This window comes from Schistocerca nitens, chromosome 3, assembly GCF_023898315.1.
Source record: "Schistocerca nitens isolate TAMUIC-IGC-003100 chromosome 3, iqSchNite1.1, whole genome shotgun sequence".
In the NCBI taxonomy this organism is placed as follows: domain Eukaryota; kingdom Metazoa; phylum Arthropoda; class Insecta; order Orthoptera; family Acrididae; genus Schistocerca; species Schistocerca nitens.
The window spans coordinates 937,752,040-937,771,688 of NC_064616.1; the positions used below are offsets into that span (position 1 = coordinate 937,752,040).

At 43.0% G+C, this 19,649-nt stretch overlaps 1 protein-coding gene across 1 annotated transcript in view; it reads left to right on the top strand.

Moving 5' to 3' along the window:
• Window positions 1-19,649, top strand: part of LOC126249020 (ATP-dependent helicase brm-like) — a 285,958-nt gene that overhangs the window by 221,119 nt on the left and 45,190 nt on the right. Inside the window, exon 22 of the mRNA XM_049950621.1 lies at window positions 4,360-4,470. Coding sequence (XP_049806578.1) covers window positions 4,360-4,470 — 111 coding nt within the window. The remainder of the gene's footprint in view (window positions 1-4,359; window positions 4,471-19,649) is intronic.

The following is a 19,649-nucleotide window of genomic DNA, read 5'->3' on the forward strand; positions in this document are numbered from 1 at the left end:
GCAGTTTGTTTTCTGCCATATGCATTTTGCTTCTGTTATTTTTGAAGCATCTTCAGTGGCATGTAATACATGTTTCTTTTTGTACATGTAATAAACGTTTTATTTAGTAGTTACAGTTTGTTACTATTTGCATTTTGTCACATTTCCCTTGTTTTTCAGATTAGAGACAAATTTTGTAGCATTAAATTTTGTGAGGTCAATTTATTGTGTGGTGGTACTTACGATTTCCAGTGTTAGTCCATATAGTTGGTCCTGGAGATGTGTTCATTCAGTTCCAGGTGGCCGATTCGCGTTTTTTCACCCACATTTATCACAACGCATCACTTACACTTTTTGTTTTGTGATCAACATGTGTGTGTTTACAGTGCGTAGTATTGCCAGCTGGCGCTGTGTGTTTATCTTACATAGTGTGTGTGTGTGTGTGTGTGTGTGTGTGTGTGTGTGTGTGTGTTAGGATGTGATGACTTTGAGGGCTTTGGTTATTTCATTAATATATCTGCAAGTAGTTTGTTATATGGCAGCAAGTTTTCTCCAATCAGTTTTATTGTGTCTACAGTGGTTATCACGGTGTACATGTTCTTTGTGTTGAAAGAGATGAGTGATGCTGTTTGTGGACTGTGTAAGTATTGTAAAGATGTTAGGAGTTCATTTGTGTTATTCACTGTTCAGCTGTTCTTCATTTTATAATGTTGCATTATGATTTTGTTTACATCTCACAATTACTTCCAATTTGAAAAGGAATTTTACTTATAAAAAGATAAGCTTCCAGTGGGATCCCCAATATCAGGAACATTGGCGACATATTCATCAGCCACATAGAAAACAGAATCATTGATACAGTCATCACAAAGAAAGAATATGAAATTGTTTACTGGTACAGGTATGTGGATGAAATAATCTGCGTGGTAGATAACCAACAGAGAAAATAGATAACCTTCGTGTAGACATAAACAGTCTATATAAAAATATTCAATTCACCATGGAAAAAGAAATACAAAAGCAAACGCATTTCTTGGATATAACAATAGAGAGAGACGGCAAGAAGCACACATTTGACATCTTCAGAAAGCAAACAGCCACAGATAAAATTATACATGCTTCATCCAACCACTTATTCCACTTAGCAAAGAAAACTACGAAAAAGAGTTACAACCAATACAGCTCATAGCCACAAACAATGGCTACAACACCCATATAGTACAAAAGACTGAACTGAAAAATCAAAATGCAGCTAAAGAAAAATGAAAACAAGCAGAGAAAACACACACACACACACACACACACACACACACACAGACACACACCAAAGAACCCCACAGACACTACAGACCACACAGAAACACAAAACAGTAATGCTTGTGACATGACTAACAGAAAGAAAAGGTACACTTTAACATACACTATGTGATCAAAAGTATCCGGACACATGGCTGAAAATGACTTAAAAGTTTGTGCGCCCTCCATCGGTAATGCTGGAATTCAATATGGTGTTGGCCCACCCTTAGCCTTGATGGCAGCTCCCACTCTCACAGGCATACATTCAGTCAGGTGCCTGAAGGTTTCTTGGGGAATGGCACCCCATTCTTTACGGAGTGCTACACTGAGGAGAGGTATCGATGTCGGTTGGTGATGACTGGCACGAAGTCGGCGTTCCAAAACATCCCAAAGGTGTTCTATAGGAGTCAGGTCAGGACTCTGTGCAGGCCAGTCCATTACAGGGATGTTATTGTCATGTAACCACTCCGCCACAGACCGTGCATTATGAATAGGTGCTCGATCGTGTTGAAAGATGCAATCGCCATCCCTGAATTGCTCTTCCACAGGGGGAAGCAATTAGTTACTTAAAACACCAGTGTAGGCCTGTGCTGTGATAGTGCCATGCAAAACAAGGGATGCAAGCCGCCCTTCATGAAAATCATGACCACACCATAACACCACTGCCTCCGAATTTTACTGTTGGCACTATACACGCTGGCAGATGACGTTCACTGGGCATTCACTATACCCACACCCTGCTATCGGATCACCACATTGTGTACTGTGATTCGTTACTACACACAATGTTTTCCCACTGTTCAATTGGCCAATATTTGCGCTCCTTACACCAAGCAAGGCGTCATTTGGCATTTACCGGCGTGATTTGTGGCTTATGAGCAGCTACTCCGACCATGAAATCCAAGTTTTCTCACCTCCCACCTAATTGTCATAGTGCTTGCAGTGTATCCTGGTGCAGTTTGGAATTCCTGTGTGATGGCCTTGATAGATGTCTGCCTATTAAGCATTATGACCCTCTTCAACTGTCGGTGGTCTCTGTCAGTCAACAGATGAGGTTGGCCTGTATGCTTTTGTGCTGTACATGCCCCTTCACATTTCCACTTCACTATCACATTGGAAACAGTGGACCTAGGGCTGTTTAGGAGTGTGGAAATCTCGTGTACAGATGCATGATGTGACACCCAATCACCTGACAACATTGAAAGTCTGTGAGTTCTGCGGAGTGCCCCATTCCGCTCACTCGTGATGTTTGATGACTACTGAGGTCACTGATACGGAGTACTTGGCGGCAGGTGGCAGCACAATGCAGCTAATATGAAAAACGTATGTTTTTGGGGGTGTCTGTGTACTTTTGATCACATAGTGTAGAAACACAAATCAACATACTGGATAGCACATTGCTTACAGAACAAGAAACACACTCCAGGCACTTTTACTAAGAACAACAGATAAACAACATAAATACCAAGGAGCAGGTATATGCTTGTTAGAATGCCAACAATGTGCATCAGTATATCTGGGGATGATAGGCAGTTAATTGAAAACTAGGTATAAAGAACATGTAAGAAGTTGGAAGTATGAAAATAGCCATTCTACCTTTGCTGAACACCTGATAAAACATAGTCATGAACCATCCAACATGGAACAAGACATGGAAATTATTAGAGTGACCCCTGCCCCCCTTCTCTCTCTCTCTCTCTCTCTCTCTCTCTCTCTCTCTCTCTCTCGCGCACACACGCGCGCGCTTAGAAAGCAACAACCCTATCAAACCACACACACATAACACAAACAAAAGATGAAAGATAAATAACAGTAACAGCTGGCAACACTTCACACTTTAAACATATGTTGATCACAAAATGAAAAGTTCAAGTGATATGTTGTGGTAAATGTGGATGGTGGTGGTGCGGGAGGTGGGGGTAGAAAAAAAAAAAATGCCGGAAATCGGCCAGCTGGAGCATGGGAACTGAATGAACACATCTCCAGGACCACAGATATGGTTATCAACACTGGAAATCGTAAGTAACACATAACGATAGTTTAATCTCATAAAATTTGTGCTACAAAAGTTGTTTCTCATCTGAAAAAACAAGAGGAAAAAATGACAAATGGAACATCCTAACATATTGTAACTACTACACCATATATTTATTGTATGTATAAAAAGGAACATGTATTACAGGCCACTGAAGGTGCATTATAAATAAAAGAAGTGAAATGCATATGGCAAAAAAACAACCTGCCTTTCATTTAGATGCATAGTTGGAACATATCTCCATGAATTTGTTACAACTGAGGAACGGCAGATAACAGAAAAAATGACAAACCTCCCAACGTTTTAGTATATTCTACTTAACATACCCTTGATTTACGCTGTTAGTCTGACTCGATTTAAATCCCATCTTATGCTGCATCTCCAGTGACCTGATCACCGACAGGACATCAACCCCTAATCTTTCTTTCCATCCTCCCTTGTGCAATATTCTGGCGGTATTTCAGCTGTTTTCTATAGTTTCCAAAATACAAATGTTTCTTCAACAAGCCGATGGCAGAATTCCTTCTCTTATCTGTGTCCATTTGAGTTCATGATGTATGTTGTGGTTTTCAATGAGACATTAAACTCCAGTATTCCTTCTTCCCTTCTAAAGACTTGCCATTGCTGAGTCATCAGAACCTAAACTTCTTGCATTTAGAAACTGACACTCCCTATACTGTCCCCTTTGTGCATAAAATTTGAGCTGTACGTTGGTAGTCTTCTGGTGCAGAAGTGGACTGATTGAAGGCTTGAATAGCCAAAATCATATCCCAGAGTTAGATGAAGCTTACCTCTTACAATACAATAATTCTAGGCTCCATACAAGGTTTGTATGCAGTGGGGCTATTGAAAACATTCTAGAATGTTCATATCTTGGTGCCCTTAGAACTAGATCTCTTTGGCCATGTGAATGAACACTTGTCAGTGGTATATTGTTGTACACTCTGTATCTGTTGTATTTTCCATAAAGATAGATTGCGGGGGGGGGGGGGGGGGGGTATTATTTATACACTGGATTTATGTGTCTGACATATCTTTTATGTTAACAGGTAAAATGGACTGAGGAAGAGGAGGAAGATGAACATAGTTATGGAAGAGGTTCAAGACAGCGTAAAGAAGTTGATTACTCTGACCGTCTTACTGATAAAGAATGGCTTAAGGTAATTATTCAGAAAGTCACATGGTTTTCAGGCTTGAAATTCATGGAGGTAAAGCTGTCATCAATAATAATGAAACTTCTTGGCAGATTAAAACTGTGTGCTGGACCGAGACTCGAACTCGGGACCTTTGCCTTTCGCGGACGAGTGCTCTACCAACTGAGCTACCCAAGCATGACTCGTGCCCCGTCCTCTCAGCTTTACTTGGAGTTAGCATGTCCTTGTCTTCCTCCAACCATTGTACTGACTTACCGAGTCAGTTATTTGGGGACGTACAGTTTAACAGTGTCTTTAAATCATGCTGCAGTTCTTCATTTTTCATATTAACAATGTCAAATGTCAAAGAAGCTGTAAGTGACAAATAAAAATCCTAAGACTGACCAGGGACAGAACCCCAGACATTTGGATCCTAACGTGGCACTTAAATGAGTCACATCAGAGCCATAGAAAGTAAAGTATTCATTCGCTGTTTCATTGTTACACCTAGCTAAAACAAAGAAATTGTATATATACTTGCTATCGTAGAATCTCTGGTTACGGTTGATGTAAAATGTTTTAGGTTGCTAGGTTCTTCAAAATAACGGCATAAATCAAGAATGGCTGTGATGGAAAGCTGGCCAAGAAGGAGGTATGGAACTGTGATTAGAATAATTTGAAGAGTCAATAGCCCTACTAGAAACAAGGTAACAGAAGAAAGTGGGAATTATGAAGGACCAAATGTGTAAAAGTCTTGAGTGAGTGAAAGACACACAATGCTACAGCAAATGAAAAATGTATCTCCGGGAATCAACAGCCTGGTGATAGAACTGCTAAAACAAGATGGAGAAGTGTGCAGAAAATATGGATTGATTCTGCAGTGTTGAAGAAATGAAAAGATGGCAGAAGTAATCATATATCCAATATAAAAGAAAGGAGAAGATCCACCTGTGAGAATTACAGAGGGGTATTATCATGATGCAGTGTATAGATCATCTTCATGCACATTCTTGTGGAGCAAACCTGGGAACAATACTAGCCCGGATGTTGAACAAACACGTTAGTGTCAGACTAAAATATCCGTACTCACAAGGAGACCACACAGCAATTGAATTTTTATGATTCTTTATGTTTATGGTACATCAAGTTCAGAACTGGAATATCAATATGCCAAAGCAGTTTGACGCAACTCTCAAAAATTCTCTTGAAAATGGACTTTGAAATTTTTTTTAGCCTCTTCAATTAGCTAAATCTAGTTCAGCTTTTTGTTGGACCATGTGGTGCAGTAAGCAACTGCTTACCTGTAAAGTGTGCAGCCCAGGTTCAGTAATATAAATTTTTAAACAAAGATTCTTGTTCTACTCGGATTTCTAGTAGAGTAAAGTATGTAAAGTTGCAATAATGTTTTAATTTGTTTTTTAATTTAAACTTTCTTTACTAACAATGTTCTATAAAATATCAGTACCTAATCAAGAACTTATATTTGAAATGAAAACTGAAATTTTGTGTGCAATATGTAATTACAAATAAGATATGTATTTTTCATAGTAAATGACAATTAGGTATTTGTTAATATTTGATAAATTATATACTTACATTATTAGTCATTTGAACTGAACGGGGGTGGGGAAACAACAACTTCAACCAGGAATTACCAGTCTCAAGCACTACCACCTCTGCCTCCCCCCTCTCCCTCTCCCTCTCCCTCTCCCTCTCCCTCTCCCTCTCCCTCTCCCTCTCCCTCTCCCTCTCCCTCTCCCTCTCCCTCTCCCTCTCCCTCTCCCTCTCCCTCTCCCTCTCCCTCTCCCTCCCCCTCTCCCTCCCCCTCTCCCTCTCCCTCCCCCTCTCCCTCCCCCTCTCCCTCCCCCTCCCCCTCTCCCTCTCCCTCCCCCTCTCCCTCTCCCCCCCTCCCTCCCTCCCCCTACCTCTCCCACCCTCTGCCTCCCTCTCCCACCCTCTGCCTCCCTCTCCCCCTCTCCACCCCCTCCGCCCCCCTCTCCCACCCTCCACCCTCCTCCGACGCCCCTCCCGCCGCCTCGCCCCCCTCCCGCCGCCTCGCCCCCCTCCCGCTGCCTCTCCCCCCTCCCGCCGCCTCTCCCCCCTCCCGCCCCCTCTCCCCTCCCGCCCCCTCTCCCCCTCCCGCCCCCTCTCCCCCTCCCGCCCCCTCTCCCCCTCCCGCCCCCTCTCCCCACTCCCGCCCCCTCTCCCCCCTCAAGCACCCTCTCCCCCCTCAAGCCCCCTCTCCCCCCTAAAGCCCCCTCTCCCCCCTCAAGCCCCCTCTCCCCCCTAAAGCCCCCTCTCCCCCCTCCCGCCCCCTCTCCCCTCTCTCCCCATCTCCCGCCCCCTCACTCCCCTCTACCCCCTCTCCACCCACCCACCCAAACCCCTGCCCCCCTTTCTCCCTCTACCCCCTTTCCCCCTCTACCCCCTCTCCCCCATTTCCCCCTCTACCCCCTCTACCCCCTCTGTCCCCGTCTCCCCCACCCCTCTCCCCCACCCCTCTCCCCCACCCCTCTCCCCCACCCCTCTCCCCCACCCTCTCCCCCACCCCTCTCCCCCCGCCCCTCTTCCACCGCCCCACTCCCCCACCCCTCTCCCCCCGCCCCACTCCCCCGCCCCTCTCACCCCTCTCCCCCCCGCCCCACTCCCCCGCCCCACTCCCCCGCCCCACTCCCCCGCCCCACTCCCCCGCCCCACTCCCCCGCCCCACTCCCCCGCCCCTCTCCCCCGCCCCTCTCCCCCGCCCCTCTCCCACCCTCTGCCCCCCTCTCCCACCCTCTGCCCCCCTCTCCCACCCTCTGCCCCCCTCTCCCACCCTCTGCCCCCCTCTCCCACCGTCTGCCCCCCTCTCCCACCGTCTGCCCCCCTCTCCCACCGTCTGCCCCCCTCTCCCACCGTCTGCCCCCCTCTCCCACCGTCTGCCCCCCTCTCCCACCGTCTGCCCCCTCTCCCACCGTCTGCCCCCCTCTCCCACCGTCTGCCCCCCTCTCCCACCGTCTGCCCCCCTCTCCCACCGTCTGCCCCCCTCTCCCACCGTCTGCCCCCTCTCCCACCGTCTGCCCCCTCTCCCACCGTCTGCCCCCTCTCCCACCGTCTGCCCCCTCTCCCACCGTCTGCCCCCTCTCCCACCGTCTGCCCCCTCTCCCACCGTCTGCCCCCTCTCCCACCGTCTGCCCCCTCTCCCACCGTCTGCCCCCTCTCCCACCATCTGCCCCCTCTCCCACCGTCTGCCCCCTCTCCCACCGTCTGCCCCCTCTCCCACCGTCTGCCCCCTCTCATCCCACTCCTCCACCCTCTCCCCCCTCCCCCTCTCCCCCCCTCTCTCCCCTCTCCCCCTCTCTCCCCTCCCCCTCTCTCCCCTCCCCCTCTCTCCCCTCCCCCTCTCTCCCCCCTCTCTCCCCTCCCCCTCTCTCCCCCTCTCTCCCCTCTCCCCCACAACCCCTGCCCCCTCTCGCCCCACTCCTCCCCCCTCTCGCCTCCCCCCTCTCGCCTCCCCCCTCCCTCCTCTCTCCCCCTCCCCCCTCTCTCCCCCCTCCCCCTCTCTTCCCCCTCCCCCTCCCCTCTCTTCCCCCTCCCCGCCTCCCCCCTCTCCCCCCCCTCCCCCTCTCTCCCCCCTCTCTCCCCCCTCTCTTCTTAGTTAATACTAAACCAACCCAGAACTTCTTTAATGATATCATTGACCTCGGATTCTAAGTTAGTAGTTGACACATTATCCACCACAATGCTCGTATCATCAGCGAACATTGTAAATTTACACTGCTTATTGATGGATAAAGGCAGGTCATTAACATATATGAGGAACAGCAAGGGCCCAAGCACTGATCCCTATGGCACTCCATGCTGCACAATTCCCCACTCAGAGTCCACTATATATTGTGATACACTATCTGAAACATCTAGAATAATCTTCTGCTTCCTATTTTCGAGGTACGACTTTAACCAGTTCCCTACAGGTCCTGTAATTCCATAATGACAGGCCTTCTTGAAGAGTATCTGGTGATCTACGCAGTCGAACGCCTGTGATAGGTCGCATAAGACACCAATTGGCAGCCTCTTGCTGTTTATAGACTCTAGAACATCATTTGTGAATGATAAAATTGCGATATCTATTGGAACTCCCTTTTGAAAACCAAACTGCTGACTGTTAATGATGTTCAGGTCACCAAGGTGTGCCACAATCCTGTTGTACAGAGCTTTTTCTAGGACTTTTGAAAATGTTGTTAATAGAGAGATAGGGCGATAGTTAATTGTATGTTTATAGACATGAAGAAATCTTACGATAGTATCAACTGTGAAGTCATATCTAAGATAATGCAAGAAAGAGGAATACTTTTGAAACCGATCAGTACAACAAGAAAATGCATCGAGGAAGCTAAGTGTAAAGTGAGGGTTGAAGGCAGGGAATCTGAATGTTCTATGGTTGAGACTGGTGCAAAGCAGGGAGACTACATACCCAAAAGTCTGTTCAACTTCATATTGCAGAAGGCACTAAAAAGGCATCATTAGTTGGCAGATGTATGAGTATAGGCGATTAGGTGTCATTGTATGTGTCATTAATTTCTTTGTAATGACTGAAGTTAATATTTTGTATATTGTTGGTAGGCATGTTATGGGGCGATATTTAGCTGGGTTTGCTGTGTCTGCTTGATCTTTAGGTTTCAGATAAGTTATTCCTTGTGTAAGTGTATCAGGGAATGTGTATGGGTCTGCAATGTAACTGATAAATAATTTAGTTAGATGTGAATGTGTTGAGGTGAACTTCTTTAGCCAGAAATTTGCTATTTTATCTTTTCCAGGGGCTTTCCAATTGTGAGTAGAATTAATTGCTTGGGTGACTTCATGTTGCAAAATTATCACTTCACGCATTTGTGGTATCATCTTGTATGTGTCTGTTTCTGCTTGTATCCACAGTGCATGCCTGTTATGTTGTACTGGGTTTGACCATATGTTGCTCCAGAAGTGTTCCATGTCTGTTATGTTTGGTGGATTGTCTATTTTAATGTGTGTGTTATCTATTGCCTGGTAAAATTTCTTTTGGTTTGTGTTGAATGTTTGGTTTTGTTTCCTTCTATTTTCACTTTTTTTGTATCTTCTATGTCGTTTGGCCAATGTTTGTAATTTCTGCTTCTTTTCATCTAATTGCTCTATCGCTTCTTGTTGTGAGATTTTACCTAACCATTTTCGTTTTTTTTCTGGCATTTCATTTCTTATAAATTGTGTTAGCTGTCTGATGTCTTTTCTCAGTTTTTCTATTCTGATCTGTAGCCTGTGTTGCCATGCTGGTTTTGTGGGTTTCTTCTGTGTGTTGGTTGGTTCTGATCTCAGCCTAGTGTGTATATTTAGTGTAGTGAGTGCTCCTATATAAACCAGTAGTTGTAACTCTTCCATTGTTGTGTTTTCATTTATTTTGTTGTGTATGATTGTGTTGATAGTTTTTATTGTTGTTTCGACTTGTGGGTTATTTGGCGGTCTATGCAAGAATGGTCTAATGTCTGTATTTGTGTCTTTGTATTCTATATATGTCAGCTGAAATTTTTCTTCTATATCTAACATGTGTGTCACTTCGTGTTCTATTTGTGCTTGTTCTGGTGGCTGTCTTAAGATTTCGTTTTCCTCTGATTGTTTAATTGATGCGTGTTGTTCTTTGTTTGTTTGCTCTGGGATGTTTGAGTCCATTACTGTATTTTCTTCTTCTTCTGATTGCACATTATTTTGTTCCAGTATTTGTTGTACTTGTTGTGTGATGTTTTCTAATTCTGACTGGGGTATCCTGTTATTTTTGATTATTACACGGATCTGATCAGCTCGTCGTTGTTCTGTTAAAATTTTTAATTCTGGGTATCTGGTAATAAATGTTGTGTATACTTGTGATCTGTATCCAGTTGTGTTGGTTCCTAGGTTTGTTGCTTGGTAATAACAGAACATGAGGTGCCGATTAACTTCATCTGACCATCTCATCCTCTGTCTTTGTTTTCCTTCTAGGGTGGTTGCAGGAAGCATATCCTGCAAAACACCTCTATTTGGATTTAAATCATTTTCCATGTACTTGATAAATGTATAAACGGCTGACTCAGTGGAATTAACATTTTAAAATCCAGACTGTGATTGTCTAAGTGTCTCATTACTTCACATGTGACAACCCTGGAGTACATTACCTTCCCAAACTTTTAGAAAATGATGTCAGTAATGACACTGGATGGTAGTTACTGATGTTTGTGAGCCACCCTGTTTATAGACAAGTCTAACAATGGCATATTTCAGTCTTTCTGGGAAAAACCCCCGAGTTAATGATGCATTACATAAGTGAGTAAGAATTTTACATATTATAGGACCACACACTTTTAGTGTCTTACCAGAGACATTATCCATCCCATAAGACTTTTACTTTTCAGTGTCATGATGATGATCCTTATTTCAGAGGGATTGTGAGATTAATTTTTAATTAACTGAAAGTTTTCTATATTGCTGCTTTGGTGTACTGTTTTGCTTTCTCTTCTGAGTTACTTGCGCCACTTTCCTTACCTATTTCTAAGAAGCAGTTATTAAAAAAATCTGCTACAGTTGGACTTCCTTTTACTATGTTCCCATTATCTTTAACAGAAATAATGTCATCTTCTATGGTTTCTTTCTGTCTCTCTTTTAACAGTATTCCATGTCGATTTTACTTTATTATCTGATCTGTCAGTTTCAGACAAGACGTGAATACTGCTGCATTTTCTTTCAACTTTTCTTAATATGTTACAGTACTGCTTACAATCAGAAAGTGTCTCTGGGTCATTTTTACTTGTTTTGGCTATTTTGTACAACTCCTTTTTTTCTTGTGAAGAGAATGTTAGCTGTAGAGATCTAAGGTTTCTTTAATAAGTTGCTGCTATTGCATTTAATTAGTTTGTTTCAGGAAAGTTGCTTTCAAAAATGGATAGAAACTCACCTTGCTGTTAAGTCAGAACAAGAAGGCATGGCTGGCCGGAGTGGCCGAGCGGTTAAAGGCGCTACAGTCTGGAACCGCACGACCACTACGGTCGCAGGTTCGAATCCTGCCTCGGACATGGATGTGTGTGATGTCTTTAGGTTAGTTAGGTTTAAGTAGTTCTAAGTTCTAGGGGACGACCACAGCAGTTGAGTCCCATAGTGCTCAGAGCCATTTGAACCAAGAAGGCATGGTTAGTGTGGGGGGTTGGGGGCATTCTTTCTATTGCTTACCTTATTCCATTACTGAGATGGGAGTAGGAGGAAGGCCACTCTTACATGTCTTCACAAAGACAGTGGACAACCACTCTGATGCTTGGCTTTCCACCTATAATGTGCATGTCTATTTTACTAATGGAAAAAAGTTTTTATATTTTTTTACAGAAGATTTCTTTTCCGTTGTTACAGTTTATACTATGGATGTAATTTTGTGTTAAATTTATCATTTTTGATCTATGCTCTGCCTGGTTGACTGTTAGTCCCTAATATTTGTACGTAATGAGTTATATTACATAGACATGGGCTACATATGTTCATATTGTAATCTAGACCTCAGGCATGGTCTTGCACTTTTCGTCTTATATCTTGCTGCAACCTAGACCTCGAGCTAGTATTGTATTTTTCATGCCGACCGGTGTAGCTGTGCGGTTCTAGGCGCTAGAGTCTGGAACCAAGTGACCGCTACGGTCACAGGTTTGAATCCTGTCTCGGGCTTGGCTGTGTGTGATGTCCTTAGGTTAGTTAGGTTTAATTAGTTCTAAGTTCTAGGCGACTGATGACCTCAGAAGTTAAGTCGCGTAGTGCTCAGAGCCATTTGTATTTTTCACAGATAGGCAATGCCCCCATGTTTTTTTGAGTCATCAGTCTTCTGATTGGTTTTATGCAGCCCACCACGAATTCCTCTTCTGTGCCAACCTCTTCATGTCAGAATAGCACTTGCAACCTACGTTCTCAACTTTTTGCTGGATGAAACTTCCTAGCAGACTAAAAATGTGTGCCAACCGCGACTAAAATTCAGGGCCTTTGCCTTTCGCTGTGAGGAGGGGTCGTGAGTCGTGCTTGGGTAACTCAGTCGGTAGAGCACTTACCCGCAAAAGGCAAAGGTACCGAGTTAGAGTCTTGGTCCTGCACACAGTTTTAATATGCCAGGAAGTTTCATATCAGTGCACAGACCGCTGCAGTGAAAATTTCATTCTATTTGCTAGATGTATTCCAGTCCCTGTCTTCCTCTACAGGTTTTTCCCTCTGTAGCTCTCTCTAGTACCATGGAACTACTACTTGTCAGTGTTTTCCACAAATTCCTTTCCTCTCCAATTCTGCACAGAACTTCCTCATTCCTTACCCTATCAGTCCGCTTAATTGTCTGTAGCACCACATCTCAAATGCTTACATTCTCTTCAGTTCTATGTTTCACTACCATACAATACCGTGCTCCAAACATACATTCTCAGAAATTTATTCCTCAAATTTAGGTCTATGTTTGATACTAGTAGACTTCTCTTGCCCAGCAATGCCTTTTTTTTCCAGTGCTAGTCTGCTTTTGATGTCCTCCTTGCTCTATCTGTCATGGGTTGTTTTGCTAGCTATTTAGCAGAATTCCTTAACTTCAACTAGTTCGTGACCATCAATCCTGATGTTTAGTTTTTTGGTGTTCTCATTTCTGCTACTTCTCGTTCTTGGTGGCCAAGGTAAGTGTTTAAACTCAGAAGAGGGTTCCTGGTGCCACTCTGTAGCAATTCTGGATGTGTGTGGTATCGTATTGTCCTGTTTTAACTGCCCAAGTCTGTCGGAATGCACAGTGGACATGAATGGATGCAGGCGATCAGACAGGATGCTTATGTACGTGTCGCAGTCGTATCTAGACCTATAAGGGGTCCCATATCACTCCAACTGCACACGCCCCACACCATTACAGTGTCTCCAGCAGCTTGAACAGCCCCTGCTTACATGCAGGGTCCATCGATTCATGAGGTTGTCTCCATACCTGTACACGTCCATCCACTCGATACAATTTGAAACGAGACTTGTCCAACTAGGCAACATGTTTCCAATCAACAACAGTCCAATGGTAGTGTTGGTGGGCCCAGGTGAGGTGTAAAGCTTTGTATTGTGCAGCCATCAAGGGTACACAAGTGGGCCTTCAGCTCCGAAAGCCCATATTGATGATGTTTCGTTGAATGGTTCGCACGCTGACACTTATCGATGGCCCAGCACTGAAATATGCAGTAATTTGTGGAAGGGTTGCACTTCTGCCACGTTGAACGATTCTCTTCAGTTGTCATTGGTCTCATTCTTGCAGGATATTTTTCTGGCCTCAGGGATGTCAGAGATTTGATGTTTTACCCAATTCCTGACATTCGTGGTATTGTGAAATGGTTGTATGGGAAAATCCCACTTCATCGCTACTTCAGAGATGCTGCGTCCCATCGCTCATATAAGGACGATAATACCACGTTCAAACTCGCTTAAATCTTGATAACTTGCCATTCTACCACCAGTAACTGATCTAACAACAGCACCAGACACTTGTTGTCTTATATAGGCATTGGTGACCCCAGTGCCGCACTCTGCCTTTTTGCATATATCTTTGAAAACGCATGCCTATACCAGTTCCTTTGGCACTTCAGTGTATGTATTAGCCCAGTCAATGAAGACCAAAAAATGTTGATTGGGGAAAAAAATTGTATAGTCGCAAATTTTTGCAGAGTGTTAGGAGGGAGTGTCCTGAACAACACAGTAAAAGCCCTGATACGTGGGGTGTGTTTAAAGGTCACTTTAATGTTTCCTCTTGAACAACACAAAAACCACTGCCTGTAGCAAAAATGTTTCCCAGTACAGAATTAAACTACAGTACACATCCTACAAGAAACATCCTGTACAATTTTTCTCAAGAAAAAATAGTTTCTGCACTGCAGGTGATGGATAAATTGCAGATTAGTAAAAATATTATTTTAACTAATGTAATGTTTATCTTCAAATGAAGTGGGATAACAAGAAGTTTTATATGTGTGTATCATATCTAACTTCAGTAGAACCATATTAATTGTGTTCTTGGGGGTGTAACAGGGTGATAGGGGTAGTAGCACAAGGGAAGGTATGTCACCAGATTGTGTTCATGAATATCCCTCCTTCATACGTCTGCACACTGAGGATCGAGCAGGTAATTTCCCACTCTTTCTACGCCACAAAAAATAACTACAGGGTGTCTCACAGTGTGATGTTGACCTACCACAGTGCACCTCATGGATCACTGGGAACCATGCCTGGGGAATGTTTATTTTCTACAAAATGTGGATACCACTAATGCAAGAAATGCATATGGACAGGATCTACATAAATCTCCACACACTATTCTACACTGCTAGAGAGGAAAGTCATTGTTCGTCATCATGTATGGCAGCTGTGGATGTTCTTCTGGGAAAGGCAACATACCCAACTTTGAGCGTTGCTCAATTTTCAGTTTACAGACAACTATATCTCCCCAGCATTTTCTGTCCAGTTCTCTTACAGGAATAGACAAAATAAATCCACTGAACTTTTGTTCATACAGGGTGTTTGTAAACTGCCATTACAAACTTTTAGGACTTGTAGAGGGGAGTGAGTACATAATATTTTGAGTAGGAACCCATGTCCATAAATTTACCGTTTCTATTCTACAACAGTTTCAGTTCAGATGTGTAATGCATCCACGAATGTTGAGATGAAAGAGAAAAGTCTCAGAGTTGCTTGTCGCAGCATGCAGTAGGGTATACGACATGATGTATAGTGTGTCAGACGGTCACCTGATGTCACTGAATGTCTGCCTTGCCGTGAGACCTATCCAATGCCTGTGCATCTCCGGTAAAGTAAACATGGTTTAGTACATGTTTTCAGAATACACAGTGATGCTCCTTGTGTACGACAAAGTTCAAGGTAACAGAAGAACTGCTACAATGTGTTCATCATACGAATAAACCTGATGTAAACATTGCGCTATGTATTCTTCCGCATTTGCTGGAACATCATTGGATTTCTGTTTCACATGGAACTGCAGCCAAGCTGTCTCAAATACTGTTTAGTACGATAATAAGGGTACGTTTTGTGCTGTGCATTACGCGCACATCAACTTAGTGATAATAAGGGGCAATAGCTTTACTGACGCATTTAACTTGGGCAGCACTGGTCTGCAGTGACATGGCCAGCTGCAATTCACACTTAAAAAGAGTCAAGCAGAGGAGCAATACAGCTTTGAATGTCATTTAATTTTTAATCGGGATTAAATAACACACTGCAAATTTCCAACAATACCCTCCTTAGACTACTAGACGAAAACCGCAACACATTATCGTTTTTACCTAACGTACTATTGTAATTAAAAACAAGAATGATTAAAATTCCTGACTTAACCACAGGGTAATTTTTCTGCATTAGCTGTGTGTAACATAAGAGAGTATTGAAGGATTTCACCATATGGTTAAATATTGAAGCCACTGAAGGTATTAATTACAGTCAGTCATCTTGTAATCTCTTAGCTCTTTCCCTATCCAACTCCAATAAATACATGTCAGTTCTGGAAGTGTCACCTTCTATGTTGATAATGAGCCTATCAACAATAGAATCCATGAACCCAACCAGGTGCAGCATTCTCTCTTCTTCGTTTATGACGAGCCATTCTATATCCTGCCAGCATTCGGCAGTGACACGTGAAAAAGTTGCGTGCGTTAGTTCCAGTACGTCTGACAGCTTAACAGTCTTGTTACTTCTCGGGCCAAATCCCGCAGCTTGGCTCCAGATCAGTTCTGCTGGGTTAATATTGTGATGGTACAGTAGAAAATGTAAAAATGCTGCATTTATATGATGTGCTCGATGCTGTGAAAATGATTGTTTTTCATGTTTCTATGATACTTATCTACCTCTGTGGACAATGGACGTAGTCCAGGTAAAGAGGGTTTGGTTTTCATTTTTGCCTTAAAAATTAAATTGTTATGTTTTCTTAATTTAATCAAATTTTGTGAACAGTCTTTCATAAAATATCTATAATCAAGAATTTGTATTTGAAATGGCAACAGGAATTTCGCGTCCAGTATGTAATTAGAAACACGAAGATGTGCATTATGCATCAAATATGATGATGAGTTTTATAATTACTAGATGTAGGTATTTAAAATTAAACGAGAAAAAAATGATACTGAGGAGATTTGAAACAACGCACAAATTAACGGAGTAGCTTCACATGCCATAACATTACAGACTGCACTACATGTTCAATATAGATTTGATAATCAACTGCAGTATATACAGTGTAGGGAAAACTTCAAAGCCGATTACCTTCGTAAATTTATGAAAAACGTTAAGAGAACAGCCTATTTCTCGGCACTTTTTAACCGTTTTCCATGCCCGTGTTTCACTATGAAACGGAAAGCAGCCTCAGCCATTTTCATACTGCGTATTAACAGCACGACAATCAGAGCACAACGCTGCAGAGGCTGTGACTACACAAATTTTGACAAAACTACGTAGCTAAAGCATGATTAAGAAAAACGTAGATGGCTGTTAATACATTTGAATATCTTAAAGTTTCATTTAACGTAACTAAGTAATAAGATACCTAATTCATAAGTAGGACCTACTTCCAAGAGTGTAACACCACCAGTGTATGTGTGCTATGGCTTCTGACCAATCATCACGTTTGTGTTCGTTTACATCAGTTTTATTCTTATGATGAACGGATTATAATCAGTTGTATCATAAATATTTTGTGCAATATAGAACGTCACTACACAAACTTTTTGCCCAAGTTACACAGCTGCTCTGAGAAACAGGTACCTTCACCATGAAGAGGCAGGACTGTGGACCTTCACGGCAATGCTGCATGCCCAAATTTGAAGCTGATGTACTGCATTGTGTTGAAGAGAACGTGGCAATGACTACTAGAACAATTGCATGTCACACCATTGTTTGCGATGTTCTGCATGAGCAACAATTACATCCATACCATTTACAAAGGGTACACACTATGAGTCCAACTGAATTTTCCACAACACGTTGCTTGGTGCATGTGTTTTCTGCACCACTGCATCGACACACCAGTTTTTCCGCATCAAATTCTGTTCACGGATGAATGTACATTCACTATGGACCATATTCCGAATTTGTGAAACAGCCATGTCTGGGCAAATGAAAACCCTTGTGCCATGCATGTTCAGGGATCTTGGCACTGGTTTCGCATTAACATGTGGGCAAATATTCTGGATGGGCCATACTTCCTGCCACTCAAGCCAGCTGATTATACATACTTGATATTCCTACAAAACGTATTGCACCTGTTCTTGGAAGCTGTGCCACTGAATGTCTCTCAAGAAATAGGGTTTCAGCATGATGGTGCACCACCTCACTTCTCACATGCAGTTCGTTGGCATCTCAGCAGACAATATGCTGGAAGATGGATAGGTGGAGATGGTCCAACCACATGGCTGCTGCGATTACCAGATTTAACTCCTACGGACACCTTCTTTTTGGGCAATATGTGAAGTTTAACTTAAGAGACTCCTGTAAAGACTGAGGAAAGTCTGCTGGTATGGGTTCTGGCCAGTGCACTACGAATTGAAGAGACACCAGATGCAATGGAGAGTGCGTACCAGAACAGGCTTCTTATTTACAATGACTGTAACATTGTTGGTGGTCGCCACATTGAGCCGCTATTGCAGTGCATCAGTACTGTTCTGTATGTACAATATGCTGGGTTCTTTTTTCTTTTGTTTGGATTAATGTGAAAATACAATGTTTAAGTGTTGCCACAAAAAAATGTGTTTGAGTGATAAATTGATGTTTTGTTACTCTTCCTTTCGAATTGTTACCTAATAATTGTGCTGTCACACACCTAATCCAGTTCCTCAACTAGAAGTGGCTGAGTTAAAGATCTGAATTGAAAGTATCATAAAATGGAAATTGTTATTTCTGCACATGGGTTCCTACTCAAAATATTATGTACTCTCTCCCCTCTGCAAGTCTGAGAAGTTTATAATAGGAATTTCTGAACACCCCATGTAGTGGAGTTATTTTCAGTTTATTAATTGTTAAGTGAGCTATTATGTAAAAAAGCTAAACAGCTGGAGCTGTCGGCTGTTTACCACACTGAAGAGCCTGTCCCAAATGTAACATGCTGTCGGTATGTTTTTGACAAAATTGATTTCATTATGTCCACTGTCACTGTCAGAAGTACTTTCCACAGCATGAGGGGTATCCAGTGCGTCACCCCAGCCTCAGCTCTCCCAACATCTGAAGAGACCCAGAGGCTTAAATTACACCCCTCTACAACAGAAGTAGGTCCCTAGGTATTATAAAACTTCAGATAGTTCAACATAACTCAAGGATTGTATTGCAGCAGATTACTGTTCTAGACTTGGAACATGACCAGTCACATTCCACCAGAGGCATTCACACCCATCTTGGAAGATAAACTGTGCATTTGGTGCAAATGGTGTTCATATATTTCAATACCTCAGATAACTGGTTTACACCATAGTACATGTACAGGGTGTTCCTTGATAGTGATAGGGCCAAATATCTCCCGAAATAAGCATCAAACGAAAAAACTACAAAGAACGAAACTCGTCTAACTTGACGGGGAAAACCAAATGACGCTATGGTTGGCCCGCTAGATGGTGCTGCCATAGGTCAAACGGATATCAACTGCTGTTTTTTTTAAACAGAACCCCCCCCCCCATTTTTTACTACATATTCGTGTAGTACATAAAGAAATATTAATGTTTTAGTTGGACCACTTTTTTCGCTTTGTGATAGATGGCACTTTAATAGTATAAGTACGTGGTATCACGTAGCATTCTGCCAGTGTGGACAGTATTTGCTTCGTGGTAAATTACCTGTGTTAAAATGGACCGTTTACCAATTACAGAAAAGGTCGATATTGTGTTGATGTATGGCTACTGTGATCAAAATGCCCAACGGGCGTGTGCTATGTATGCTGCTCGGTACCCTGGACGACGACATCCAAGTGTCCAGACCGTTCATTGGATAGTTACGTTATTTAAGGAAACAGGAAGTGTTCAGCCACATGTGAAACATCAACCATGACCTGCAACAAATGACGATGCCCAAGTAGGTGTTTTAGCTGCTGCGGCGAGAATTGGGAATCTCAAAAACATCGGTGTTGAGAATGCTACATCAACATCGATTGCACCCATACCATATTTCTATGCACCAGAAATTGCATGGTGATGACTTTGAACATCGTTTAC